The sequence below is a fragment of the Cervus canadensis genome, chromosome 12 (assembly GCF_019320065.1).
Source record: "Cervus canadensis isolate Bull #8, Minnesota chromosome 12, ASM1932006v1, whole genome shotgun sequence".
Taxonomy (NCBI): Eukaryota; Metazoa; Chordata; class Mammalia; order Artiodactyla; family Cervidae; genus Cervus; species Cervus canadensis.
In genome coordinates this window covers 48,978,906-48,992,467 of record NC_057397.1, presented here as the reverse complement: position 1 = coordinate 48,992,467, position 13,562 = coordinate 48,978,906, and the positions used below count along the sequence as shown (strand labels likewise).

Sequence of the window (13,562 nt, the reverse complement as noted above, 5' to 3'; positions counted from 1 at the left end):
CTGCAAAGACTTCCTCCTGTTGGCATGTTTCAGTTGACGTGTCTTCATGCAGATTTAATTTTTCCTCTCCCATTATAATTCATGCAACACCTAACAATGTTAACACAAGCCTCTGTGTTAGGTATTTTGGGAAATCCAAGATGAGTAATAGTTGCTGCATTCAAGGAACTTAAATGACTGTGAGCATGTACGGAGTGCGTGTGTGTGTGTGTGTGTGTGTGTGTGTAATGGAGAAGGACAAGAAGGTGCGCAAGGCAGAAATAAAAGCAGTGAAAATATATTTTTTTCTTGCTTTTTAAAAACTATAATATAAAATGTGAAGGATTTTTCTGAATGGTCAATTTTCTAAGTCCTTTTTATACTGTTACCATCCATTTCTAAAAATATCACCTTGCTGTTATATTCAGTATATTCCCTTCTTTCATTATCCTATGGTGCCAGTTAGTATTTATATTTTCATTATTAAGAGGGGAAGGTACAAGAACAAATTTGGGAAGGTATAAGTTCCTGGTTGTAGAAAAGTTGGCTTAAGGCAAATATCTTATACAGTAGTCTGACAGCAGGGTAGCATTTTTAAAGAATAAATTGTTGAGTAGTTAAAAAACATGTATCTTCAGCTAAGTAGCTTGTCAAAACATATGGGCCAATAATCTGAGAGCAATAATAATAACCTATGAGAAAAAAGAAAGCTACATTTTCTTAAAGCCAGTGTGAATATTACACATTTAATATTGTTAAAATAAAGAAAATATTAATTTAAAATATATCAGCACAAAATAGGGTATACATGTGTGTGGACATGCATGTATATTTAAAGCATATTTAAAATAAAATGATATCCCAGGGAAGAGTGCTGTTAGAACATACTACCAATATATCTGAGAATTAAATTTTACATTGTAAACAGATACAGCACACTCAAATTATTTTTAAGTTGTTGAATTGCAAAAATGACATGCCTTGTACTTCAGGGAAAGAAATCATAAAAATTATTTTTTAAAACTTTTCATAATTCATTTTAAAAGACTATTTTAGCTGTCGAACATGTTATGACTATATGGACTATATTTTTTATGGAGTAGAATATCACAATCGATTTTAACTTTTAGAACCTAAATATTAAAAAAAAAACTGGAAACAGAAGCATCATGTAATCCCAATGCTTAATTTAATACTATGATGTAAATAAAACAGGATGGATTTTTCCTTATCTGTTAAATATTTTAAAAACTGAGGTATTATATGTTTATTAACCTAATCAGAACTTATAAACTTAAATATATAGACTGAAGTCATCCTCTTAAAAAATACTTTCAAATATGATATTATATGGGTCTCTGTTAAATGAACATATTGTCCATGTTTTACTATGTTCCTGACTTTCAGCTATCTAAATTTTTAAGTAAATGTATTAGTTTTAATGTCAAAAGTTAAATCTCTAGCATGTGAATCACATTTAACAAAAATGCAAAACGGAATACATAGACGAGTTAATACATTGCTAAATAAAATGTTTAAATGGAGACTAGTTTACCCATTAGAAGAACATTATTTCAAATAAGTTATTTCCAGTTAACTTTTTAAAATAATTTATTGACAATTTATCATGCTGTATACAATACTTTGAGTCTGAACAAACTCCGGGAGATAGTGAAAGATAGGGAAGCCTGGTGTGCTGCAGTCTGTGGGGTTGCAAAGAGTCAGACATGACTGAATGACTGAATAAAAATGCAACACTATTTTGAAACTTGGGCAAGATAGACCCCTTCCCTGACCCTTTCCACTGACCATTCTATAGCCCACCTCTTGCCCAGGTTTGTGCCTGCCCACACCCCCTAGGAGATCATAGACTAATTTCCAGCATGGTAAGAACAGAAAATAATAGGAATTAGGACTATATCTTTTAAACTTTAGAGTAATTTGGAAGAATAATTTTCTCTGGTGAATTTCATAATAAAAAGCTGGAAATTTATTTATATGTGTTTTATTTTTCTAAATTTTTTGTTTCATTTTGTTAAAGTATCAGTCCAAGACAAATTAAAAATAAAAACAAATCTTTTATTTTACAGTTTGTTTAAAAAGTACTGTTCTACAACTCACTGAAAACTAGTACCCCTGGAATTTCCTGCTACCCGGACCCTCATGAGCCTCTTTCCAGGTCCACGTTCTCAGGGTCAGAACACGTGACTGTATGTGCACTCCTAGACCCAGTGGGCACCATATAAAGCAGATGTTAACGGACACAGTGGGAGGGGTTCAGTAATTTATGTTTTAAAGAGTGCATCAAGTAATTGTGATTTGCAAAAGACCCCATTTTTGAGAAACACCACATTGATAAAGCCTGAACTATAAATCAACAGTTATGAAAGGAATACTGAGAGAAAGCATATCATAACCTTTTGAGGTTTATCACATGAAAACAGTACACTAGCCCTGAATATTTTTTCTTGCCCCTATCCGAGATAGATTATTGGAATGAATAGCCAAGGATTAGGCAACAGACAAACTCCTAAAACACAGAGTGAAAAAACACAGTATATACCATTTCCATGACTGCAGGCCATGAAATCAGAAGATGCTGTGCTTCATGAAAGGAAAGCTATGACAAACCTAGACAGCATTTTAAAAATCAGAGATTTCACTTTGCTGACAAAGATCCATAGTCAAAGCTATGATCTTTACAGTTGTGAGAGCTGGACCATAAAAAGGCTGAGTGCAGAAGAATTGATGCTTTCTAATTGTGGTGCTGGAGAAGACTTTTGGGAGTGCCTTTGACTGCAGGGAGATCAATTCAGTAAATCCTAAAGGAAATCAACCCTGAATATTCATTGGAAGGACTGATGCTAAAGCTGAAGCTCCAATACTTTGGCCATGTGAACAGCTGACTCATCAGAAAAGACCCTAATGCAGGGAAAAACTGAAGGCAAAAGAAGAAGAGGTGAGCAGAGAATGATATGCTTGGATAGCATCACTGATTCAATGGGCATGAACTTGCGCAAATTCCAGGAGATGGTTGAGGGACAGGCAGGCGTGGCGTGCTGCAGCCCATGGGGTCACAAAGAGTCAAGACACAACTTAGCGACTGAACAGTAAGTTCCTAACATTTCCCTTTATTTAATGTAAGTTCATCCTTTTTTTCTTTCTTCTTCACGTTAAGAACCTTTTTAGTATATTAGTTCAACTCTGAGAGCTATTCACTGCTCTAGTACTACTACTACTTCATGTCAAACCACTGATTAACTCTCAGTAACAGATACTGATGATGACCAGGTATGATTAAGCCTCCAATAAATTGCAACACCCACCAGTTTTTAGTACTAGTAGTACTGTCTCTAGGATCAATTTCATAACTTTTTTTTATCCCCCACTCTATTCTAAAACTCTGTGAGGGTAAAAGTATTTTCCAAAATAAGGCCAATCAGCCTGTCTGTAATTTCATCCTAAGCCCCTTTCTGGCAATGGATTCTAAATACCTATGTGTGGATCAACTATATTAAGCCTTATTTAAAAGGACTAATAAATATACCATATGCAGATGGATGACAATAAATAATATACTATGCTCCTTCTGTTGGAGGTAGTGAGAAGAATCAATGGAAAAAAAAAAAAAAAAGGTAAAATTACACAAGAACATGATAGGCTAAGTCAAGAAAGAAACATTGAGAACTTACACTTGGAGCACTGTCCTTGGGTCTCCAACTTCACCCCCATCACCAATTGTCAAGGTATCATAGCCAATTTCCAGGTCAAATTCTTCAAAATTTATCTGGATGACCTACCAATGAACAGAAACAAATATCTCAAATATATCTCATTATATATTAAAAGCAAACAAGAGAACAAAGGCTGAAAAACATTAACATGTCTACAGACATATTATATATCTATATGTCCATAGCTATCTATATAAGAATTTCATACTATGACAGGAAATCATATGAGAATATTTCTAATGTTCAATCATTATAATTATAATTTTATTTACAGTATCATATCGTCTGTTAATAATTTTTCAATGATATAACATGGTTCTGTTTATAGAAGATTCTTATCTGAGGAATTTGAATGTAAATCTAACTTAAGAAGGTTTTATAAAAAGCACATGTAGGTGGAGAGTGGTTTACTGTAAATAAAAATAAGCTAGCATGGAAAAGCACAGAGTATAAAATTGCCACTAGATAGTAAAGCTTATAAAATATTAGAACTAAATTTGAACCTAGATCAGTACATTTAAAGGCATCAGGATTATTTTGGTGTATTCTTTGGTAATCAGTTCAGTTCAGTTCAGTCGATCAGTCGTGTCCAACTCTTTGTGACCCCATGCACAGCACGACAAGCCTCCCTGTCCATCACCAACTCCCGGAGTTTACTCAAACTCAAGCCCATCGAGTCGGTGATGCCATCCAGCCGTCTCATCCTCTGTTGTCCCTTTCTCCTCCTGCCCCCAATCCCTCCCAGCATCAGGGTCTTTTCCAATGAGTCAACTCTTTGCATCAGGTGGCCAAAGTACTGGATTTTCAGCTTCAGCATCAGTCCTTCCAATGAACATCCAACACTGATCTCCTTTAGGATGGACTAGTTGGATCTCCTTGCAGTCCAAGGGACTCTCAAGAGTCTTCTCCAACATTACAGTTCAAAAGCATCCACTTTTTGGCATGCAGCTTTCTTCACACTTCAACTCTCACATCCATACATGACCACTGGAAAAACCATAACCTTGACCAGACGGACCTTTGTTGGCAAAGTAATGTCTCTGCTTTTTAACATGCTATCTAGGTTGGTCATAACTTTCCTTCCAAGGAGCAAGTGTCTTTTAATTTCATGGCTGTAGTCACCATCTGCAGTGATTTTGGAGCCCCCAAAAATAAAGTCTGACACTGTTTCCACTGTCTCCCCATCTATTTCCCATGAGGTGATGGGACCAGATGCCATGATCTTAGTTTTCTGAATGTTGAGCTTTAAGCCAACTTTTTCACTCTCCTCTTTCACTTTCATCAAGAGGCTTTTGAGTTCCTCTTCACTCTTTGCCATAAGGGTGGTGCCATCTGCATATCTAAGGTTACTGATATTTCTCCCTGCAATCTTGATTCCAGCTTGTGCTTCTTCCAGCCCAGCGTTTCTCATGATGTACTCTGCATATAAGTTAAATAAGCAGGGTGACAATATACAGCCTTGACGTACTCCTTTTCCTATTTAGAAAAAGTCTTGTTCCATGTCCATTTCTAACTATTGCTTTCTGCCCTGCATACAGGTTTCTCAAGAGGCAGGTCAGATGGTCTGGTATTCCCATCTCCTTCAGAATTTTTCACAGTTTATTGTGATCCACACAGTCAAAGGCTTTGGCATAGTCAATAAAGCAGAAATAAATGTTTTTCTGGAACTCTCTTGCTTTTTCGATGATCTAGTAGATGTTGGCAATTTGATCTGTGGTTCCTCTGCCTTTTCTAAAACCAGCTGAACATCTGGAACTTCATGGTTCACGTATTGCTGAAGCCTGGCTTGGAGAATTTTGAGCATTACTTTACTAGCGTGTGAGATGAGTGCAATTGTGTGGTAGTTTGAGCATGCTTTGGCATTGCCTTTCTTGGGACTGGAATGAAAACTGACCTTTTCCAGTCCTGTGGCCACTGCTGAGTTTTCCAAATTTGCTGGCATAGAATCCCTCATTTATATTACATTTTGACAGCAAAATTGGGAGCACAATTCTTTGGGAGACATATTATATCATGATAAGCAATTTAATATTAGTTCTTATCAAAATATAATCATGTATTTGTTTATTGTTTATATATTTATGCAAAAGTTCATATTAATTAAATTGCAGTTCTTAAATTCAGAAACCAATGTAACATTTTAGAGAATAATTTAATTAAGAATCTGTACAGAAGAAATTACATAAAAATTGTCCTATAAATATGCTTAGAGCAAAAAGTAATTTACAATAAAGTTTCAGAAGAGCTGAGGCTACCAATAGTACCAGAGAAAAATGAAAAAGGCCTTAATTTTTTTTAAATTATTTAAAATATGAGAGATTTCATATCTTATTTTTACTTTTTTAACAAAAAGCCCAATTTTTTATTATATTCCTTGATTTTTTTAAAAAATTATTTTTATTAGCATTGATTAAAGCACTTGTTTTGGTCAGACAAATACAGAATATATAAAAACACAATTTTAAATGGCTATGATTTAAAAGAAAAGGTTTGCCTATTCTACATTGAGTTAAATATAAGTACTCTCAATTAATAATTTCCTATTAATAGAGATTAAGTTGTTCCCATTGCTTTTGCTATAATGAGCAACATGGTTATTTTCTGGCTCAAATGTACAAATGTATCTCTACATTAAGTGTGTACTTATGAGTATAATTTCTGAGTAATAACAGTCAAAATTAAATTTCAAAATATCATGCCATATGGCTTGAAAACTCTTATCACTTTAAATGTCCACAACCTGTGTACATTATATTCCATTAGTTCTACAAATCTAGAGGGTATAAAAAGTGAAGGCTTTTTTGCATTTTCTTCATTAGTAATCAAATTATCTTTTTATGTTTGCCATTTATGTTCCTTTTCAGGTTTTCTGAACCATCAGTACTATCTTTTTCCGAAAGTTTTCCATTATACAAAACCAAAACCTGTTACCATTAAGCAATAACTCCTTATTTTCCCTTTTCCCCCTTATCCTGGTAACTTTCAATATGTTTTCTAACCCTACAAATTTGCATATTCCAGATATTTTATGTAAGTGGAATAACACAGTATTTGCCCTTTTGTGTCTGATTTACTTCACTAAGCAAAGTCTTCAAGGTTCATCTGCACTGTAGTGTGTATCAGAACTTCATTCCTTTTATGGTTGAATAACAGTCCATTTGTTTGTTGTTCAGTCACTCAGTTGTGTCTGACTCTTTGTGATCCCATGGACTGCAGCATGCCAGGCTTCCCTGTCTTTCACCACCTCCTGGAACTTGCTCAAACTCATGTCCATTGAGTCAGTGATGCCATCCAACAATCTTGTCCCTTTCATCCCCTTCTTCCCCTGCCTTCTATCTTTCCCAGCATCAGGGTCTTTTCTGAGTCAGATCTTCACATCAGGTGGCCAAAGTGTTGGAGCTTCAGCTTCATCATCAGTCCTTCCAGTGAATATTTCAGATTGATTTCCTTTAGGATTGACTGGTTCATTCTCCCTGCAGTCCAAGGGACTCGCATGTGAAAGTGAAAATCGCTCAGTCATGTCCAACTCTTTGCAACCCCATGGACTATACAGTCCTGGAATTCTCCAAGCCAGAAAACTGGAGTGGATAGCCTTTCCCTTCTCCAGGGGATCTTCCCAACCCATGGATCGAACTCAGGTCTCCCGCATTCCAGGCAGATTCTTTATCAGCTGAGCCACAAGGGAAGCCCAATACTACAGTTCAAAAATATCAGTTCTTCAGTGCTCAACCTTCTTTATGATCCAATTCTCCCATCTGTATAAGACTACTGGAAAAACCATTGCTTTGACTATACAGACCTTTGCCAGCAAAGTAACATCTCTTCTTTTCAATATGCTGTCTAGGTTTGTCATAACTTTTCTTCCAAGGAGAAGTGTCTTTTAATTTCATGGTTGCAGTCACCATCAGCAATGATTTTGAAACCCAAGAAAATAAAGCCTGTCACTGTCAGAGGAAATAAAGTCCATTGTACCTTTATACCTAATTTGGTTTAACCATTATTCAATTGATGGACACTTGGTGTGCTTCCATCCTTAACCTGTGATGAGTATTGTTATTATATAGATTGGTGTAAAAGCACCTAGTTGAATCTCTGTTTTCAATTATCGTATATATGCCTAGGGGTGAAATTACTGGATCATAAATTTAACATTTTGAAGAACTACCAAGCTGTTTTCCAGAAATTTTGAACATTCAAAATTTCTACCAGGAATTCATGAGGGTTCCAACTTCTCTATATACCTCACTGCTTTTTGTTTTGTTTTGTTTTTATTATATCCATTCTAGTAGGTATAAAGTTTTAGCTTACTGTGGATTTAATTTCATCTCTCTAATTAATGATGTTGAACACCTTTTAATGTACTTATTAGCCATTTGTATATGTTTTTGGTAACTGTCTATTTAAGTCCTTTATCCTCTATAACTTATTGTTTCTCTTTTACCTCTTTTAAATTAAGTCATTCGTTATATTGTTGCTGAACTGTAAGAGCTCTTTACATATTCCAGATATTAATCGCCTATCAGCTATATTGTTTGCACATATTTTCTCCCATTGTGTGAATTATCTTTCCATTCCTATGATAGTGTGCTTTGATGCCTCAAAAATTTTAATGTAATGAAGTCTACTTTATATATTTTTTATTGCTGTTGCTTGTGTTTTTGTATCATATTTAAGAAGCCATTGCAAAATCCCATATCATGTTATTTTTTTCTTTTATGAATTTTATACTATAAGCACTTAAATTTAGGTTTTTGATCCATTCTGATTTAACTGTTGTATACTGTACAAGTAAGAATCAAATTTCATTCTTTCTGCATGTGGCTATTCAACTTTACAAGCACCATTAATTGAATCTCCTGCATTGCAGGTGGACTCTTTACCATCTGAGCCACCAGGGAAGCCCAACTACAAGAAAACCTCGCCTTATTGCACTTTGCTTTATTGTGATTGGCAGATAATGTATTTCTACCAACTGAAGTCCTGTGGCAAATCTGTGTTAAGCAAGCCTATCATTACCATTTCCTTTAAAATAGCCTGTGTATACTTTATGTCTTTGTGTCATGTTTTAATATTTATCACAATATTTCAAATGTTTTTATTACTATTACATTTGTTATGATTATCTGTGCTCAGTGACTTTTGATGCTACTTTGTAATGGTTTTGGGTAGCTACAAACCATACCCACTTAAAACTGTAAACTTAAATGATAAATGTCAAATGCATTCTGATTGCTCCACTGACAGGCTCTCCCCCATCTTTGTCTTTCTCTTTCAGCCTCCCTATTCCCTGAGAGACAATAACATTGAAATTAGGCCAACTAGTGACCCCACTCCAGTACTCTTGCCTGGAAAATCCCATGGACAGAGGAGCCTGGTAGGCTGCAGTCCTTGGGGTCGCGAAGAGTCAGACATGACTGAGCGACTTCACTTTCACTTTTCACTTTTATGCATTGGAGAAGGAAATGGCAACCCACTCTAGTGTTCTTGCCTGGAAATCCCAGGGATGGGGTCGCACAGAGTCGGACATGACTGAAGTGACTTAGCAGTGACACTACCATGGCTTATAAATGTCCAAATATAAAGAGGAGCCCCACGTACCTCATTTTAAATAAAAAGCTAGAAATTATTAAGCTGAGTGAGAAATGAATGTCTAGAGTCAAGACAGGTTGAAAGTTAGGCCTCTTGCATCAGTTGCAAGGTGTAAATGTAAAGAAGCTGTTCTTGAAGGAAATTAAAAATGCTACTCTAACGTACACAGGAATGATAAGAAAGTGAAATAGCCTTACTACTGATATGGAGCAACTTTTAGTGGCCTGAATAGAAATTCAAACCAGTCACAACATTCTCAAAACCAAAGTTTAATTTAGAATAAGGCCCTAAACTCTCATCAAGTCTCATGAAGGTTCACAGAAGTGAGTAAGCTGCAAAGAAAAGCTTGAAGCTAGCAGAGGTTGGTTCATAACATTTAAGGAAAAAGAGCCATCTCCATAACATAAAAGTACAAGGTAAACAGCAGAAGCTGCAGCAAGTTATCTAGAAGATCTTGCTAAGACAATTAATGAAGGTGGCTACAGTAAACAATAGATTTTCAGTGTAGACAAAACAGTTGCCTGTGTTGGAAGAGGAGTGAAGTTAAAGTCACTCCATCGTGTCTGACTGTTTGTGACCCCATGGATTATATACAGTCCGTGGAATTCTCTAGGCCAGAATACTGGAGTGGGTAGCCTTTTCCTTCTCTAGGGGATCTTCCCAACCCAGGGATTGAACCCAGGTCTCCTGCCGTTGCAGGTGGATTCTTTACCAGCTGAGCCACAAGGGAAGCCTGTGTTGGAAGAAGACACTATCTAGGATTTTCATAGCTAGAGAGGAGAAGTCAATGCCTCGCTTCAACGCGCAAACTGACTCACTCGTTAAGCGTATGCTGTTTAGTTGCATGGTCATGTCCGACTCTTTGTGGCCCCATGGACTATAGCCTGCCAGGCTCCTCTGTCCAGAGGATTCTCCAGGCAAGAATACTGGAGTGGATTGTCATTTCCTTCTTGATGTTAAGGGTATAGGTAGCTGATTTGAAGCCAATACTGATTTACTGTTCTGAAAATCCTACAATTCTTAAGAATTATGCTAAATCTACTTTGTCTGTGCTCTATGAATGGAACAGTAAAGCCTGGAAATAGCACACCCATTTACAATACAGTTTACTGAATACTGTCAGTCCACTGTTAAGACTTACTACTCAGGAAAGAAAAAGATATATTTTAAAATATTATTGTTTATGACAATGCAGCTGGTCACTCAAGAGCTCTGATGAAACTGTAAAACAAGATTAATGTTGTCCTGTCTGCTAAAACAACAGCCATTCTGCAGTCCATGTATCAAGGAGTAATTTTTATTTTTGTCTTATTATTTAAGAAAAACATTTTATAAGGCTATATCTGACATAGATGGTGATTCCTCTGAATAGATCTGGGTAAAGTAAATCCTCTGATAGATCTGGGTAAAGTAAATTAAAACCTTCCTGTAAAGGATTCATCATTCTAGATGTCGTTAAGAACATTTGTGATTGATAGGAAGAGCAAAATACCAACATTAATACGAGTCTGGAAGAAGTTGATTCCAACCCTCATGGAGGACTGTGAAGTGTTCAAAACTTCAGTGAAGGAAGTCACTGTGGATGTGATGAAAACACCAGGGGACTATAACTAGAAATTGAACCTGAAGACGGAACCGAAATGCTACAATTTCATGGTAAAACTTTATGATGAGAAATTGCTTCTTATGGATGAGCAAAGAACATGATGGAATCCCTTCTCGGTGAAGATTCTGTGAAAATTGTTGAAATGAAAACGAAGAACTTAAGAGTAGAAAAACTTATTTGATAAAGCAGTAGTAGTATTTTAAAGACGTAAGTCAATTTTAAAATGTACTGTGGATAAATGCTATCAAACACGTTGCCTGCTACAGAGAAATCACTGGTGAAAGGAAGAGCCAATCAATGTGGCAAACTTTAATAGTGTTGTATTTTAAGGAATTTGCTACAGCCATGAACATCAAGGCAAGATTATCCAGCAGCTAAATGATTATGATTCACTGAAGGCACAGATGATGGTTAGCATTTTTTACAAACAAATTATTTTTAAAATGTTTTTTAGTGTACAGATCTCTCACTTGGTTAAATTTATTCCTAAGTATTTTATTTTTTTAAATTCCTTTGAGGTACAGTTGATTTATAATGTTGTGTTAATTTCCATTGTAGCACAAAAGTGACTCAGCTATACACATTATTTTTCTTACTCTGTTCCATTATGGTTTATCACAGGATATTGAATGTAGTTCAATATCTGTACAGCACAGTAGAACCTTATTTATCCATCCTATATATACTATTTTGCATCTGCTAAATGCCAACTGCCACTCTTACCTCCCCTACACCCATAAAGTATTTTATAATTAAACATTACTGATTTTTTAGGCGTAATGTTATTGTACACTTAATAGACTATAGTATATTGTAAACATACTGGTTCCAAATAGGAAAAGGAGTACATCAAGGCTGTATCAGAGAAGGCAATGGCAACCCACTCCAGTACTCTTGCCTGGAAAATCCCATGGACAGAGGAGCCTGATGGGCTGCAGTCCATGGGGTAGCGAAGAGTCAGACACGACTGAGCGACTTCACTTTCACTTCTCACTTTCATGCATTGAAGAAGGAAATGGCAACCCACTCCAGTGTTCTTGCCTGAAGAATCCCAGGGACAGTGTAGCCTGGTGGGCTGTCATCTATGGGGTTGCACAGAGTCGGACACAACTGAAGTTACTTAGCAGCAGCAACGCAAGGCTGTATGTTATCACCCTGCTTATTTAACTTATATGCAGAGTACATCATGAGAAATGCTGGGCTGGAGGAAGCACAAGCTGGAATCAAGATTGCCGGGAGAAATATCAATAACCTCAGATATGCAGATGACACCACCTTTATGGAAGAAAGTGAAGAAAAATTAAAGAGCCTCTTGATGAAAGTGAAAGAGGAGAGTAAAAAAGCTGGCTTAAAGTTCAACATTCAGAAAACTAAGATCATGGCATCAGGTCCCATCACTTCATGGGAAATAGATGGGGAAACAGTGGAAACAGTGTCAGACTTTATTTTTCTGGGCTCCAAAATCACTGCAGATGGTGATTGTAGCCATAAAATTAAAAGACACCTACTCCTTGGAAGGAAAGCTATGACCAACCTAGATAGCACATAAAAAAGCAGAGACATTACTTTGTCAACAAGGGTCTGTCTAGTCAAGGCTATGGTTTTTCTAGTGGTCATGTATGGATGTGAGAGTTGGACTATAAAGAAAGCTGAGCACAGAAGAATTGATGCTTTTGAACTGTGGTGTTGGAGAAGACTCTTGAGAGTCCCTTGGACTCAAGGAGATCCAACCAGGCCATCCTAAAGGAAATCAGTCCTGAATATTCATTGGAAGGACTGATGCTGGAGCTGGAACTCCAATATGTTGGCCACCAGACGTGAAGAGCTGACTCATTTGAAAAGACCCTGATGCTGGAAAAGATTGAAGGCAGGAGGAGAAGGGGACGACAGAGGATGAGATGGTGGGATGGCATCACCAGCTCAATGGACATGGGTTTGGGTGGACTCCGGGAGTTGGTGATAGACAGGGAGGCCTGGTGTGCTACGGTTCAGGCAGTCGCAAAGAGTCAGACACAACTGAGCAACTAAACTGAACTGATACTGTAAATATAACTATTATAATACACTGCAAAATGAAACAAAATAAAAAGTTGTGGCACTCAATTTACCATGATGTTTATCTTATTTAGTTAAAGTTGAACACACATTATCTCCAAGGTATCCCTGAATTGTCTCCCCATTGAATGGTTTTGGCACCCCTGTCAAAAATTAATTGACCATGGATGGGAGGGTTTAGTTCTGTGCTCTCTTAGCTTTGTTTATTTGAGAACATCTTGATTTCTCCTTCATCCTTGAAGGAGTTTTCACAGGCAGATACAGGATTCTTGGTCAACAATTTTATTTTCATTGTTTAAAGATTTGGTTTTCCTTGTGTTTCAGCATCTTTTGTTCTTCTTTTAGAAATCAACTGTTAATATTTTTAGGATTTCTTAAAGAGTTAGTTTCCCCCCACCACTTTCAAGATTCTCTTTGTTTTTACCCTTCAACAATAGGACTATAATATGTTTAGGTACAGATAACTTTAAGCTAAGATCATGGCATCTGGTCCCATCACCTTATGGGAAAGAGATGGGGAGACAGTGGAAACAGTGTCAGACTTTATTTTTTGGGGCTGCAAAATCACTGCAGATGGTGATTGCAGCCATGAAATTAAA

General features: G+C 36.5%; 1 protein-coding gene across 1 annotated transcript in view; it reads right to left on the bottom strand.

Annotated features, from left to right (window-relative positions):
- The window catches only part of CSMD3 (CUB and Sushi multiple domains 3), a 1,309,925-nt gene that overhangs the window by 604,732 nt on the left and 691,631 nt on the right, over positions 1-13,562 (bottom strand). Inside the window, exon 12 of the mRNA XM_043483744.1 lies at positions 3,672-3,775. Within this exon, the coding sequence (XP_043339679.1) occupies positions 3,672-3,775 (104 nt within the window). The remainder of the gene's footprint in view (positions 1-3,671; positions 3,776-13,562) is intronic.